At 37.7% G+C, this 17,644-nt stretch overlaps 1 protein-coding gene and 1 pseudogene across 1 annotated transcript; both read left to right on the top strand.

Moving 5' to 3' along the window:
• The first annotated feature begins 1,991 nt into the window (after window positions 1-1,991).
• LOC140844216 (olfactory receptor 52A1-like) lies at window positions 1,992-2,930 on the top strand. Its single transcript, XM_073215690.1, has one exon. It carries the CDS (start codon window positions 1,992-1,994, stop codon window positions 2,928-2,930), a length of 939 nt encoding a protein of 312 aa, XP_073071791.1.
• A 243-nt stretch (window positions 2,931-3,173) lies between these two features.
• On the top strand, window positions 3,174-3,929 carry LOC108407209 (olfactory receptor 52A5-like; annotated as a pseudogene).
• Window positions 3,930-17,644: the final 13,715 nt, after the last annotated feature.

Below are 17,644 nucleotides of genomic sequence, written 5' to 3'. Positions count from 1 at the left end.
TCTCAGGAGGAGAACAGAGTTCAGCAGAGGTAAGTGATGAGCGATAGTGATATGGAAACCTGACAATACTCTTCAGGTGTCTGGTAAGAGCAGAACCAGCTCCCAACAAAAAGTGGCCAGAAGGGCTCACTATTCCCAAGTTTTCTCCCATAAATTTCATTACCAGATTTTCCAACAATATCCTGCCATTCTGCAAGCCCTGTGCTCACTCATGTTCTCTCCCAGCTGCCAACCACTGTCTGTACTTTCAGGTAATGTCCACCTGTCAGCTCCTTACTCTGGAACAAGCAAGACAATGTAATTGTTATTAAAGGGTTCATGTTCTTATACTAATTATCTTCGAAGAAGAAAAACTTCACCATTATTAGAAAGTATCGGTGATCTATGGATTATGGTGTCATAGAATTAAGGGTTGAGGAGTAAACTGGAAATAAAGGGCTTCACTGACAGCTGAGTGTATGCTTTTACCTGTCAGCTGACACAGCCTCCATATCATAGAATTGCCCTGCTGACTAGATTCCATCACCTGAGGTTTGCAGCATAAACCACAACTGTTTCTGCATTAATAGCCTATGTGGTGACATTCAGTACATGGTTAGCTGATCCCGGGCTTGCTGTTATAACAGAAATTCAGTGAGAGTCTAGAATGAACAAAAAAGTCAAAGCCTATTTTTCACAGAATAACAAACACTTCTCTATGCATGGCTTGAGATTTCGTGCTTCAAAACATGTAATATTTAAAATGTAATATTGGAAGAGAGTGTTTATATAATGTATAATAGGCCAAATGCATAGAAAATTCAGTCATCAGTGAATTGAGAGGGAATTAAGTTCTCTCAGTGCCCTACAGCCCTGTACTGAGTCACGTCTAGAAGCCCAAGCTTTGATTTTAGTTCTGTATTTGACTCCTTTTAAGAAAATTTTTCTATTTTATCATCCCTCTATTTCCTATTAATTTCTTATGCATGAGCTCATAGAATAATTCTAGTTTCCCTGATCATATACAATTGTTAAGAATTAATGAACCTCAGTTGTCCAAAATCTATGGTAATATGGCTCTGAACAATTTAAACAGATGAAACGAAGTTGTTAATTCCAGCCAACTTGCCCACTTATTATCCTATATTTTGTATCACTTAAAATGATTTCTCTTTTCCCTGCTCCTGATTCTTTTGCCTCCTTGATGTTTCTCCCTCCAGCACTCTAGAATATGTATTACAGAAGTTCAGTTATTTTTGACACACAATTAATTTTGAGGATTTCAACTGTTACTTATACAGGAAAAAATCAAACAGTTTACCAGAAATATGAAATGTGGGAATAAACATAGACCCCCTACTCATGAAAGTACATGGATATAAAGGATCTTTTTAGAGCTCTTTATTCATATTCTTTGGAAAGAATATCTACCAGGTAATGCAGATAGACATATTCATAAATAAGTTATTCTCCTGGGGGCCAACTTTTTCTATACTCTTCCACAGAGAGTATTTTAAATTGATGTAGTGGTCAGCATCTGAGAATTTGCTGGTCCAAACTGACAGTTTCTGACTCACAGGCCACTGGGAATAGTAGAGCGGTGGAGGAGTAGCTGGAAGGTGAGATATGGGGAGATTCATGAAACTCTGGTTCAAATGTAATTTCCAGGCACAATAAACAGGTCTAATTATTTTGTCTGTAGGTTCAGAAGAAATAACAGAACAGCAGCTTATTCTCTTCCCCATGTGATTAGACTGCTTCTAATGCAGTCACCTGACATACACATAACAACTTGCTGTGAACAGTGTTTGTGCTAACTTCCCTGAAAACAGTGATGTGTATCTATGGAGCTGTCCTTTCCAATCAATAATATGAAAGAGATATATGATATGACCTTAGAGTTCTTCAAAAATAAACAGGATCGCTACGATGTCTTTGGATGAAAATATGAAGTAGAGGAACAGTGCCACTCACGCTCTTACTTTGTTTGCATCCAGGTTGCCAGGGACACGATGACCATTTCCAACAGGACAGTCTTCATGCCTCCTGTGCTCACCCTGATCGGGATTCCCGGCCTAGAGTCTGTGCAGGGCTGGATTGGCATCCCATTCTGTGCCATGTACCTTGTTGCCATGATCGGAAATTCCTTGCTTCTCATCATCATCAAAACAGAGCGCAGCCTCCATGAGCCCATGTACATTTTCCTCGGCATGCTGGGAGTCACAGACATTGTACTTGCCACCACCATTGTGCCCAAGATGCTTGGCATCTTCTGGTTTCATGTGCCAGAGATTTATTTTGATTCCTGCTTGCTTCAAATGTGCCTCATCCACACATTTCAGTGCATAGAGTCAGGCATCCTGCTGGCCATGGCCCTGGACCGTTATGTGGCCATTTGTTATCCACTAAGGCATGCAGCCATCTTCACCCACCAGCTAGTCACCCAAATTGGGGCTGTGGTAACACTCAGGGCAGCCATTCTTGTGGCCCCTTCCATAGCACTGATAAAGTGCCGGTTTCAATTTTATCTTACAACGATAATCTCTCACTCCTACTGTGAGCATATGGCCATTGTGAAACTGGCTGCAGAAAACGTCCGCATCAACAAAATCTATGGCTTGTTTGTGGCCTTCACTGTAGTATGCTTTGACCTTACTTTTATCACATTGTCCTATGCACATGTATTTATCACCGTTTTTCATTTGCCCCAGAAGGAGGCTCGGTTGAAAGCATTTAATACTTGTATACCTCACATTTGTGTCTTCCTCCAGCTCTACCTCCTTGCCTTCTTCTCTTTCTTCACACACAGGTTTGGATCCCATGTTCCCCCTTACATCCATATCCTCTTTTCTAGCTTGTACTTGCTGGTCCCTCCATTCCTCAATCCACTTGTCTATGGTGCAAAAACCAAGCAGATTCGCATTCATGTGCTAAAAATATTCTGTTCTTAAAATCCATTGTGACTAATGCCTTCATACTTTCTTCTTTTTGCAAGAGTAACAGTCTCTCATGACTAAATATAAAAAGTTGTTAAAAAATTCATGTGATTTGTAATGCTTGAGTTTTCTATTATATTGTGTCATGAAATTTCCAGGATGATAGCTAGTTTTCCATCATCATAGCGCATGACATCCCTCACCTACAGTGTTGTGGACCCTATGTAGGTACATGATAATCACATATGTAAATGACTCCATAAACCCATGTACATATTTTTTGACCATATTTGGGCCACAGATATTGCACTCAGTATCTGAGAGCAAAACATTAGGCATTTTCTGGGGGGCAGAGATTTCTTTTGCAGCCTGCCTTGTACAGATGTGGCTTGTTCACTCATTCCAGGCAATTGAATCAGTTGTCCCACTGACAATGGTTGTAGGTTGCTATGTGGCCATTTGTGATCCCTCGAGACATGCCACCACCCTCTGCCAATAGTTCTTCAATCACACTGGAGTTGGGGTGACACTCAGGGCTGCCATTCTTAGAGCACCATGCCTGGTGTTTATCAAATGTCAAATTCTACCAAACCACATGCATCTCCCACTCTAACTGTGAGCACATGAATATTGTGAAGCTGAGTACTGAAGATATCCAGATCAATAAGATCTATGGTTTATTTGTTGCCCTCACCATCTTAGGGTTTGTCATTTATCTCTTGTCGTATGTTCAGATCTTTATCATTGTATTTCATTTGCCTGAGAAAGAGGCACAATTGAAGTCCTTAATACATGTATTGCCCATACTTGTGTCTTCCTACAGTTTTACCTCCTTACTTTCTTTACTTTCTTCTCTCACAGGATTGGTTCCCACATTCCACCTTTTGTTCATATTTTCTTATCAAACCTTTATCTTTAGTCTCTCCTTTTCTCAACTATATTGTCCATGGAGCGAAGACCAAACAAATTTGCAACCACATTCTGAAAGTATTTTTCTCAAAAAGAAATTATTAGTGGCTCCTTCTACAGAGATTTTAGATTGATTCAACATAGTAACATATATGGTAAAAGTTGTATCTTCTTTGAGTATCTATGACTGAAAAAAACTTTAATTTAGATTCTCATAATTAAAGGAGGTATTTAACAAGCCATGAAATACTTAAAAACTTTTGTTTGCTACTCATATGAAGAACAAAATTCTCTTATTCTGAAATTTCAAACTGTTTCTATTATTCTTGGTTTTGTTCTGTTTGTTTAAACATAGAGAGTCCTCTGGCCATACTTAGATTTACCTAGAAACAAAATTGGAAAAAATACTCAGTCCAGGTGATTTCCAAGGACCATGTCTCACATTAATGACCTCAAATTGTTAACCCAACATATATCTGTAATTCTGGATATGTCTCATTTTCAATATCTGAGCACCCAATTATCTGAAGTAAACATTAATGCAACAGAGGGAGAAATACACAGCAACACAGAATAATAAGGTTCAGAACCTTCAATAATGGATAAAACATACAGACAGAAGATCAATAGGAAGCTGAGGAATTGAACACTACTGAAAAAATGGGCCTAACAGACATATGCAGAACATTCCATCCCACAGCAGCTGAATACAGATTTTTCTATAGTGTTCATGGATCATTTTCCATGATATACCATATCTGCAATCATATAACATCTTTAATGATTAAAATAATACCGAGTACTTTTTCTGATTGCAATATGATGAAAGTAGAAATCGATAGCAGAAGAAAATCTAGAATATTCACAGATATGTGGAAATTAAACAACAAAGTCTCAAATAGCTGATGGGTTGTGGCTCAAAGAACAAATCAAAATGGTAACCTGAAAATCGCTAGAAAAGGAAATGAGACACAACATACTAAAAGCCAATGGGATGCAACAAAACAGTACTAAGACAGAATTTCATAAGAATAAATATGTACTTTAAAAAATAAAAATGGTCTCAAATAAATTATTTAATATATGCCAAGAAACTACTGGAAGAACAAACTAAGCCTAAATTAGCAGAAGAAATTAAATAAGACTAGAGCTGAAATAAATCTAATAGAGAATAGATAAACAATATAAATAATCAACAAAAGTAAGAGTTTCTTTTTCAAAGATTAGGAAAGTTGAGCATCCTTCAGCTAAACTAAAAAAGAGAAAGAACATTAAAATAAAAAGTCATAAGTGAAAGAGGAAACATTACACCTGATATCATGGTAAGTAAATACAATGAATCATGAGACTATAATGAACAATTATACACCACTGAATTGGATAACTTATAAGAAAGGGTACATTTTGTTTGGCCACAATAAGTGAAAAAGAGGAGGATGGAGAAAAATATGGTGGCATGAGAAGTGAGTCAGAAATCTCCTCCCAAAACCAAATATAACATGAAAATAGAGCAAATACAACTAATCCTGAAAGAGTGACCAGAAAGAAGACTCTAACAGACAGCCTACATGTAGGGAAAAGAGAAGACTTTGAAGAACAGGGTAAAGTAACAAAGCTGTGATCCAGAAGAACCCAAGTCATCCCCCAGCCCCTGCTCACTGGCAGGAGGAAGAAGAACAGGACTGCTAAACATCCACCCTTGGACATCTGCTCCAGAAGCATGAACCCACATTACATGGTGCTCTGGATAATAGAGGGGTTGGAAAGCAAAGATAGGTGGAATACTTGGAAAGAATGAGATTCAAGCCACTTGTGGACAACAGTCACAAACAACCTGCTGCTCCAGGACAAAAGAAAGGTAGGCACTTTGAAAGACTTCCCAACAGTGAGTGGGCAGGGATTACACACAGCTTGCTAATCAGGAGAAAGGACAGGGTGACAAAATTGTCCCAGCACACTCAGCCAGGCATGTTGGGAACTTTCAGGAGTTTCAGACACTCTATCCCACAGGATGGCAACACAGCATGAAGGCATCCCACTGTGATACATGGCCTGCTGTTCCTTCCTCCCAGCAGACACCAGTCTACAGACCTTCTGCCCCCACCATGGTGCCTGGCCAGCTGGAGGATGGCCCTGCCTATGGCAGGTACATGAGTGTAATGCAGATGCTCCTCCTAGCAAACTTGGCCAACTGGACCTGGCAGTGCAGGCAGGCACTGCTGCCAAGAAGCAGGAAAGTGCTCTTTCCTCCTGGCAGGTGCTGGCACCGCACCTGTGGCCACTGCCATTGCTCCAGGTCCTGGACACTTTACAGAGAGTAGAGCTTATGGGCACAAGAGAGAGCCACTACACAAAATTTTTATTCCACAGTAATCAGTAGAAATATGAAACAGCAAAAAAAATTTTGTACAAACAAGGTTCCCACAAACACCAGACAAAGGGCTAAGTGCAACTGAAGTCACCAATCTTCTTGATAAAGACTTCAAAATTAATAGCATAAACATGCTCCTGGAGCTGCAGAAAAATATTCAAGATCTCAGGTAGGACTTCAGGAAAGAGATAGAAACTGAAAAAATACAGTATCTGAAATGAAACATACAATGGAGGGACTTAGAAGCAGATTAGATGAGATAGAGGATACAGTAAATGAAGTAGAAATTAGAGAACAGGGAAAAAAGAAGCTGAGGCACAGAGAGAAAAAGGATCTCTAAGAATGGAAGAATAAAAAGAAAACTGTGCAACCAAACCAAAAGGAAAAATATTTGTATTCAAGGAGTACTAGAAGAAGAAGAGAGAGAAAAAAGGACAGAAATTATTTTTGAGGAGATAATTGTTGAAATCCCAATCTGGGGAAGAAAATAATCTCTCAGGCATTGGAAGTGCACAGATTTCCCAACACAATTGACTCTAAGAAGACCACACCAAGACATTTAATAATTAAAATGACAAAGATTAAGGACAGAAACAGAGTATTAAAAGCAGCCAGAAATAGAAAAAAGATCATGTACAAAGGAAAACCCATCAGGCTATCATCAGATTTCTCAGAAGAAACCTTACAGGCCAGAGAGAGTGGCATGATATATTTAATGCAATGAAACAGAAGGCCCTCCAACCATGAATACTCTACTTGGAAGATTATCATTTAAATTGGAAGGAGGGATTAAGCAATGTTCAGATAAGCAAAATTTCAGGGAAGTTACCTTCCAAAAATGATTTCTAAAGTGTATTTTAAAGAGACTGCTAAGGCTAAATAACTGTCACCACAGAAAATAAAAACACAGTAAAGGAAGTAGACCAATTAATTACTAACCAAATGGAAAATAAAATCAACTATCCACAAAGTCAGTCAAGAGATACAGAAAGAATACAGAATATGACACTTAAAATATAGAGTGCAGGAGGAAGGAAAAGAAGGGAGGAAAAAAAAGAACCTTTAGATTGTGTTTGAAATAGTATAATAAGTGAGTTAAGGTAGAGTGTTAGGTAGTAAAGAAGCTGCCTTTTAACCTTTGGTAACCATGAATCTAAAGCCTTCAATAGCAATAAGTACATATCTATCAATAATTACCCTAAATGTAAATGGATTAAATACACCAATCAAAAGAAACAGAGTTACAGAATGGATATAAAAGAAGATCCATCTATATGCTGCCTACAAGAGACTCACTTCAAGCCCAAAGACATACACAGACTAAAAGTGAAGGGATGGAAAAAAAATATTTCATGCATATCATAGGGAGAAAAAAGCAGGCAGGGGTTGCTGTACTTATGTCAGACAAAATAGACTTCAAAACAAGGAAAGTAACACAGACAAAGAAGCACATTATATAATGACAAAGGAGTCAGTACAACAAGAGGATATAACCATTATAAATATATACATATCCAACATAGGAGCACCTAAATATGTGCAACAAATACCAACAGAATTAAAGGGGAAATGAATGCAATGCACTCATTTTAGGAGACTTCAGCACACCACTCATTCCAAAGTAAAGACCAACCAGATAGAAAATAAGTAAGGAGACAGAGGCACTGAACAACAAATTAGAACAGATGGACCTAACAGACATCTACCAAATAGTTCACTCAAAAATGGCAGGATACATGTTCTTCTCAAAAGCACATTGAACATTTTCCAGAGTATATCACATACTAGGCCAGAAAAGAATCTCAGTAAATTCAGATGGATTGAAATTGTGCCAACCAGTTTCTAAGACCACAAAGGTATGAAACTGGCAACAAATTACACAAAGAAAACAAAAAAGCCCACAAACACATGGAGGCTTAACATCATGCTCTTAAATATTCAATGGATAAATGACCAAATAAAAAACAGAGATCAAGAAATATATGGAGACAAATGAAAAAAAGAACATAACACTCCAAAACGTGTTGGATACAGTGAAGGCCATTCTAAGAGGAAAGTATATTGCAATACAGGCTTATCTCAAGAGAGAACAATCCCAAATGAACAGTTGAAACTTAATTAATGAAACTAGAAAAATAAGAACAAATGAAGCCAAAAGTCAGTAGAAGGAGGAACATAAAAATGATTATAGCAGAAATAAATAAAATTGAGAACAATGAAAACAGGAGCTGATACTTTGAGAAAATTAAAAAAATGGATAAACCCCTAGACAGACTTATCAAAAAATAATAGAGTTTCCACACAAAAACAGAATCAGAAATGATAACCAAAAAAGCACTATGGACACCCATGACACAAAGAAATATTAGAGAATACTATGAAAAATTATATGCTAACAAATTGGATAACCTAGAAGAATGGACAACTTTCCAGAAAAATACAACCTTCTAAGAGTGACCCAAGAAGAAGCAGAAAATCTAAGCAGACCGATTACTAGCCACAAAATTGAATTGGTAATCAAAAACCTACCTAAGAACAAATTCCCTGGACCAGACAGATGGCTTCACCACTGAATTTTATCAAATATTTAGTGAAGATCTAATATCCATCCTCCTTAAAGTTTTCCAAAAATTAGTATGGAGGGAGTACTTCCAAACTCATTCTATGAGGCCAACATCACTCAAATATCAAAATCAGGTTAAGACACCATAAAAAAAGAAAATTACAGACCAATATCCCTGATGAATATGGATGCAAAATTCCTCAACAAAATATTAGCAAATCAAATTAAAAATACATCAAAAAGATCATCATGATCAAGGGGATTTATTACAGAGATGTAAGGATGATACAATATTAAAAAATCCATCAACAGGAGGAGAGGGGATTAAAGACAGTGGTGTGAGAGGTGAGACAGAGGCTTCCTCCTAAAACTGCATACAATTCGAAAATATAGTTGTTGCAACTAATTCTGAGAGAGCAACAGGAAAGAGGACTGCACCAGATTGCATACACCTGGAGTAACGATTGCATACTCACGGAACAGGGTAACGTATCAAAGCTGTGGCCTGGCGGGACCCAAGCCTTCCCACACCCCAGATCACTGGTGGGAGGAAGAGAAACTGAGTGGGGAGGGAGAGTGGAGGCCTGGGTCTGCTGAATACCTAACTCCGAGATCTGCTCTGGGAGCACAAACCTACATTTCATGGTGCTTTCATGATATCCACATGATTACAGGATTGGAAAGCTAAGACACACAGAATTCCTGGAGAGACTGAGATTCCAGCCACTTGTGGAAAGCAGGGACCCATATCTGGCTGCTCTGAGACAAAAGCTTATACCTGTGTGCTCGGTCCACTGGTTCAGGCAGTAGAGACAGGCATAGTAGCCAGGAAGCAGGAAACAACTCTTTCCTTCCTTCAGACACCAATCCCACTCCCTGGTGAACCCTGACAGTACTTCAGGGGCTGAGCAGTTCCAGAGAGTAGAGCTTCCGGACACTACAGGGTGCCATATACAAATATGAAATGCCAAAGGAACCTGGTCCAGAGTAAAATTAATATAACTCTGGAGAAAGACTTAAATGACATGGACCTTATGACTCTTCCTCAAAGGGAGTTCAAAATAAAAATCATCAACATACTAATGGAGGTACGGAAAGATATCCAAGAACTCATGAATGAATTCTGGTTGGAGATCAAATTGTTGAAGAGCACAATGGAGGATATTAAAAGCAGGTTGGATATGGTGGAGGAGATAATAAATGAAATAGAAACTAGAGAACAGGAATACAAAGAAGCTGAGGCACAGAGAGAAAAAAGGATCCCTAAGAATGAAAGAATACTGAGAGAACTGTGTGACCAATCCAAATGGAACAATATTCACATTACAGGGGTGCAAGAAGAAGAAGAGAGAAAGGGACAGAAAGTGTCTTTAAGGAGGTAATTGCTGAAAACTTCCCAGTCTGGGGAAGGAGATAGTGTCTCAGGCCATGGAGATCCACAGATCTCCCAACACAAGAGACCCAAGGAAGAGAACACCAAAACATACCGTAATAAAATTGGCAAAGATCAAGGATAAGGACAGACTATTAAAAGCAGCCAGAGAGAGAAATAAGATCACATTCAAAGGAAAGCCCATCAGGCTAAATTCAGACTTCTTAGCAGAAACCTTACAGGCCAGAAGGGAGTGGCATGATGTATTTAATGCCACGAAGCAGAAGGGCCTGGAACCAAGATTACATTATATGGCAAGATTATCATTTAAATTTGAAGGAGGGATTAAGCAGTTTCCAGATAAGCAAAAGCTGAGAGAATTTACGTCCCACAAACCATCTCTACAGTTCATTTTGGAGGGACCGCTATAGGTAGAAGTGTTCCTAAGGTTTAATAGCTGTCACCAGAGGAAATAAAACCACAGTAAAGAAAGGAGAACAGCTAATTACTAAGCAAATGCAAAATTAAATTAACTATCCCCAAAGTTAGTCAAGGGATAGACAAAGAATACAGAATATGATACCTAATATATAAAGAATGGAGAAGGAAGAAAAAGGAGGAGAAAAAGAAAAAACCTTTAGATTGTGTTTGTAACAGCATATTAAGTGAGTTAAGTTAGACTCTTAGATAGTAAGGAAGTTAACCTTGAACCTTGGTAACCACGGATCTAAAGACTGCAATGGCAATAAGTACATACCTATCGATAATCACCCTAAATATAAATGGACTGAACACACCAATCAAAAGACGTAGAGTCACTGCATGGATAAAAAAACAAGACATATCTATATGCTGCCTACAAGAGACTCACTTTAAACCCAAAGACATACACAGACAAAAAGTGAAGGGATGGAAAAAAATATTTCATGAAACTAACAAAGAGAAAAAAGCAGGAGTTGCAGTACTTGTATCAGACAAAATAGACGTCAAAACAAAGAGAGTCACAAGAGACAAAGAAGGACATTACATAATGATAAAGGGGTCAATCCAATAAGAAGATGTAACCATTATAAATATCTATGCTCCCAACACAGGAACACCCACATATGTGAAAGAAATACTAACAAAATTAAAAGGGGAAATAGAATGCAATGCATTCATTCTAGGAGACTTCAACACTCCACTCACTCTGAAGGACAGATCAACCAGACAGAAGATAAGTAAGGAGACAGAGGCACTGAACAACACAATAGAACAGATGGACCTAACAGTCATCTACAGAACTCTACACCCAAATGCAACAGAATACACATTGTTCTCAAGGGCTTATGGAACATTTTCAAGAATAGATCATATACTAGGCCACAAAAGGAGCCTCAGTAAATTCAAAAAGGTTGAAATTGTACCAACCAGTTTATCAGACCACAAGGTCATGAAACTAGAAATAAATTACTTGAAGAAAATGAAAAATCCCACAAACACATGGAGGCTTCACAGCATGCTCCTAAATAACCAATGGATCAATGACAAAATAAAAACAGAGATCAAGTAAAATGTGGAGGCAAATGACAACAATAAATCAACACTGCAAAATCTGTGGGATGCAGCCAAGGGTGTGTTAGAAGGAAAGTATATTGCAATGCAGGCCTACCTCAAGAAAGAACAATCTCATATAAGCTGTCTAAACTCACAATAAATTAAACTAGAAAAAGAACAACAAATGAGGCCCAAAGTCAGTGGAAGGAGGGACACAATAAAGATTAGAGCAGAAATAAATAAAATCTAGAAGAATAAAATAATAGAAAGAATCAATGAATGAAAGAGCTGGTTCTTCGAGAAAATAAAGAAAATAGATAAACCCCTATCCAGACTTTTCAAGAAAAAAGAGAGTCTCAAATAAACAGAATCAGAAATGAGAAAGAAAAAATCACTAAGGACACTACAGAAATAAAAAGAATTATTAGAGAATACTATGAAAAATTATATGCTAACAAACTGTATAAACTAGAAGAAATGGACAACTTTCTAGAAAAATACAATGTTCCAAGGCTGACCAAAGAATAAACAGAAAATTTGAGCAGACCAATTGCCAGTAAAGAAATTGAACTGGTAATCAAAAACCTACCTAAGAACAAAGGCCTTGGACCAGATGGTTTCACCACTGAAGTTTATCAAACATTTAGTGAAGATCTTATACCCATTCTCCTTAAAATTTTCCAAAAAGAAGAAGAGGAGGGAATAATTCAAAACTCATTCTATGAGGCAAGCATCACTCTAATACCAAAACCAGGCAAAGACACAAGAAAAAAAGAAAATTACAGACCAATATCCCTGATGAACATAGATGCAAAAATACTCAGCAACATATTAGCAAACTGAATTTGAAAATACATCAAAAACATCATCATGACCAAGTAGGATTTATTCCAGGGATACAAGGATGGTACAACATTTGAAAAGCCATCAACATCATCCACCATATCAACAAAAAGAAGGACAAAAAACATATAATCATCTCCATAGATGCTGAAAAAGCATTCAACAAAATTCAACATACATTCATGATAAAATCTCTCAACAAAATGGGTGTAGAGGGCAAGTACCCTAACATAATAAAGGCCATATATGACAAACCCACAGCCACCATTACACTTAACAGCAAGAAGCTGAAAGCTTCTCCTTTAAGATCAGGAACAAAACAAGGATGCCCACTTTCCCCACTTCTATTCATCATAGTACTGAATGTCCTAGCCACGACAGTCAGACAACACAAAGAAATAAAAGACATCCATACGGGAAAGGAAGAAGTTAAATTGTCCCTGTTTGCAGATGACATGATATTGTACATAGAAAAACCCTACAGAATCCACCTCAAAACTACTAGAACTAATATCTGAATTCAGCGAAGTTGCAGGATACAAAAGTAATATCCAGAAATCTGTGGCATTCCTATATACTAATGATGAACTAGCAGGAAGAGAAATCAGAAAAACAATTCCATTCACAACTGCATCAAAAAGAATAAAATACCTAGGAATAAACCTAACCAAGGGAGTGAAAGATCTATACCATAAAAACTACAAGACACTCAATGAGAGAAATTAAAGAAGATAACAATAAATGGAAACTCATCCCGTGCTCATGGATAGGAGGAATTAGTATTGTCAAAATGGCCATGCTGTCTAAAGCAATCTATAGATTCAAAGCAATTCCTATCAAAATACCAACAGCATTCTTCAGTGAACTAGAGAAAATCATTCTAAAATTCATATGGAACCACAAAGGACCTTGAATAGCCAAAGAAATCCTGAGAAGGAAGAATAAAGTGGGGGAAATTACACTCCCTAACTTCAAGCTCTACTACAAAGCCACAGTAATCAAGACAATTTGGCACAAGAACAGACCCATGGACCAACGGAATAGACTGGAGAGCCCTGATATAAACCCAACCATATATGGGCAATTAATATATGATAAAGGAGCCATGAACATAAAATGGGGAAATGACAGCCTCTTCAACAGCTCGTGTTGGCAAAACTGGACAGCTACATGCAAGAGAATGAAACTGCATTATTGCTTAACCCCATACACAAACGTAAACTCGAAATGGATTAAATACTTGAATATAAATCATGAAACCATAAAACTCTTAGAAGACAACATAGGTAAGCATCTCCTGAATATAAGCATGAGCAACTTCTTCCTGAACACATCTCCTCGAGAAAGGGAAACAAAAACAAAAATGAACTCATAGGACTACATTGAACTAAAAAGTTTTTGCACAGCAAAGGATATCATCAACAAAACAAAAATGCATCCTATAGTATGGGAGAATATATTTGTAAATGACGTATCCAACAAGGTGTTAACATCCAAAATATATAGAGAGCTTACATGCCTCAACACCCAAAAAGCAAATAACCCAATTAACAAATGGGCAGAGGATATGAAGAGACAGTTCTCCAAAGAAGAAAGTCAGATGACCAACAGACACATAAAAAGATGCTCCACATCATTAATCATCAGGGAAATGCAAATTAAAACCACAACGAGATATCACCTGACACCAGTAAGGATTGCCAGCATTGAAAAGACTAAGAACAACAGATGTTGGTGAGGATGTGGAGTAAGGGGAACCCTCCTACACTGCTGGTGGGAATGTAAATTAGTCCAACCATTGCGGAAAGCAATATGGAGGTTCCTCAAAAAAATAAAAATAGAAATACCATTTGACCCAGGAATCCCACCCCTCGGAATTTACCCAAAGCATACAACTTCTCATATTCAAAAAGATATATGCACCCCTATGTTTATTGCAGCACTTTTTACAATAGCCAAGATATGGAAGCAACCTAAGTGTCCATCAGTAGATGAATGGATAAAGAAGATGTGGTACATATACACAATGGAATATTACTCAGCCATAAGAAAGAAACAAATCCTACCATTTGCAACAACGTGGATGGAGCTGGATGACATTATGCTCAGTGAAATAAGCCAGGCAGAGAAAGACAAATGCCAAATGATTTCCCTCATTTGTGGAGTATAACAATGAAGCAAAACTGAAAGAACAAAATGGCAGCAGACTCAGAGACTCCAAGAATGAACTAGTGGTTACCAAAGGGGAGGTATGTGGGAGGGCGGGTGGAGAGGGAGGAGGAAGAAGGGGATTGAGGGGTATTATGTTTAGTACACATGGCATGGAGGATCATGGGGAGAACAGTGTAGCACAGAGAAGGCACATAGTAGGTCGTTGCATCTTACTACACTGATGGACAGTGAGTGCACTGGGGTATATATGGGGACTTGATAATATGGGTGAATGCAGTAACCACATTTTTTTTTCATGTGAAACCTTCATATGAATGAATGTATATCAATCATACCTTAATACAAAATTTAAAAAGAATCCATCAACATCATACAACACATCCACAAAAATAAGGACAAAAATCACATAATCATCTTAATAGATGCTGAAAAAGCATTTGACAAAATTCAATGTCCATTCATGATTAAAGCTCTCAACAAAATGGGAATAGAGGGCAAGTTGCTCAACATTATAAAGACCAGAAATGCAGACCCACAGCCAACATCTTACTTAGTGGTGAGACGCTGAATGCTTTTTCTCTAAGATCAGGAACGAGACAAGGATGCCCACTCTCTTCACTTTTATTCAACATAGTACTGGAGGTCCTAGGCATGGCAATCAGACAACACAAAGAAAGAAAAGGCATCCAGCTTGGCAAGGAAGAAGTCAAACTGTCACTGCTTGCAGATGACACGATATTGTACATAAGAAAACCCTAAAAAATCCACTCCAAAACTACTAGAACTAATATCTGAATTCATCAAAGTTGCAGGATACAAAATTAATACACCAAAATCTGTTGCATTCCTATACACTAACGATGAACTAGCAGAAAGAGAAATCAGGAAAACAATTCCATTCACAGTCGCATCAGAAAGAATAAAATACTTAGGAATAAACCTAACAAAGGAAGTGAAAGACCTATACCATGAAAACTACAAGATACTTAAGAGAAATTAAAGAGGACACTAATAAATCGAAATTCATCCCATGCTCTTGGAAAGGAAGAACTAATATTGTCAAAATGGCCATTCTGCCTAAAGCAATCTACAGATTTAATGCAATCCCTATCAAAATACTGACAGCATTCTTCAACGAACTGGAACAAATAGTTCTAAAATTCATATGGAAACACAAGAGACCCCGAATAGCCAAAGAAATTCCGAGAAAGAATAATAAACCTGTCAGATTATACTCCCCAACTTCAAGGTCTAATACAAAGGCACTGTAATCAAAACAAGTTGTTACAGGCTCAAGAACAGACCCATAGACCAGTGGAACAGACTAGAGATCCCAGATATAAACTCATACACATCTAGCCAGTTAATATGCTATAAAGGAGTAATGGATATACAATGGGGAAATGATAGCCTCTTCAACAACTGGTATTGGTAAAACTGGACAGCTACATGTAAGAGAATGAAACCGTGTTATAGTATAACTCCATGCACAAAAGTAAATTCAAAATGGATCAAAGATTTGAATGTAAGCCATGAAACCATAAAACTCATAGAGTAAAGCATAGGCAAAAATATCTTGAATATAAACACGAGCAGCTTTTTCCTGAACACATCTCCTCAGGCAAGGGAAACAAAAGAAAAAATGTAAAAAGGGACTAAATCAAACAAAAACCTTCTGGACAGCAAAGGACTCCATTAGCAGAACAAAGAGGCATCCTACTGTATGGGAGAATATACTCGTAAAATGACTTATCTTTTAAGGGGTTAACAACCAAAATATATAAAGAGCTCATATGCCTCAACACCCAAAAATCAAATAACTCTATTAAAAAAATGTGAAGACACTTTTCTGAAGAAGAAATTCAGATGGCTAAGAGGCACATGAAAAGATGCTCCACATTGCTAATTATCAGGGAAATACAAATTAAAAACAAAATGAGGTATCACCAAACACCAGTTAGGATGGCCAACATAGAAAAGACTAGGAACAAGAAACACTAGCGAGGATGCAGAGAAAGGGGAACCCTCCTACACTGCTGGTGGGAATGTAAATTGGTTCAACCATTGTGGAAAGCAATATGGAGGTTCCTCAAAAATCTAAAAATAGAAATGACATTTGACCCAGTAATTCCACTCCTATGAATTTACCCAAGGTAATTCATAAAGATATAAGTACCCCTATGTTTATCACAGCACTATTTACAATAGCCAAGATATGGAAGCAATCTAAGTGTCTATCAATAGATGAGTGGATAAAGACGATGTGGTACATATACACAATGGAATATTATTCAGAGATAAGTGGAAAACAAATCCTACCCTTTGCAACAACATGGATGGAGATAGAGGGTATTATGCTCAGTGAAGTAAGTCAGTCAGAGAAAGATACGTACGAAATGATTTCCCTCATTTGTGGAGAATAACAACAAAGCAAAACTGAAGAAACAAGACAACAGCTGACTCACAGACTCCAAGATGGGACTAAGAGTTACCAAAGGGGAGGAGTAGGGGAGGGCAGGTCAGGAGGAAGTGAGAAGGAGATTGAGTGGCATTATTATTAGCACACATAATGTAGGCGGATCATGGGGAAGGCAGTATAGCATGAAGACAAGTAGTGACACTGGAGCATCTTACTACGATGATGGACAGTCACTGCAGTGAGGTGTGTGTGGGGGGGCTTGATAACATTGGTGAATGTTGAAGCCACAATGTTGCTCGTGTGAAACCTTCATAAGATTGTGTATTTTAAAAAAATTTTAAAATTTTAAAATTATTTTTAAAAAAGCTAAAAAATAAAGGATAGTTGCTCCCTGGAGAAGGTGGTAACTGTAATGGAGAATGGAGGAAAGGGGCTTCTTGAAGAGTGAAGTAATGATATAGTTCTCAATTGGATGGTTATGTGTTTATGTCTATAAAGTGGAAATGCTTTAAAGTGTGTAACATATGACTTTTGTATGTTTTTT

Source organism: Manis javanica, chromosome 11 (assembly GCF_040802235.1).
Source record: "Manis javanica isolate MJ-LG chromosome 11, MJ_LKY, whole genome shotgun sequence".
NCBI lineage: Eukaryota > Metazoa > Chordata > Mammalia > Pholidota > Manidae > Manis > Manis javanica.
This window is presented reverse-complemented; position numbering and strand designations above follow the sequence as displayed.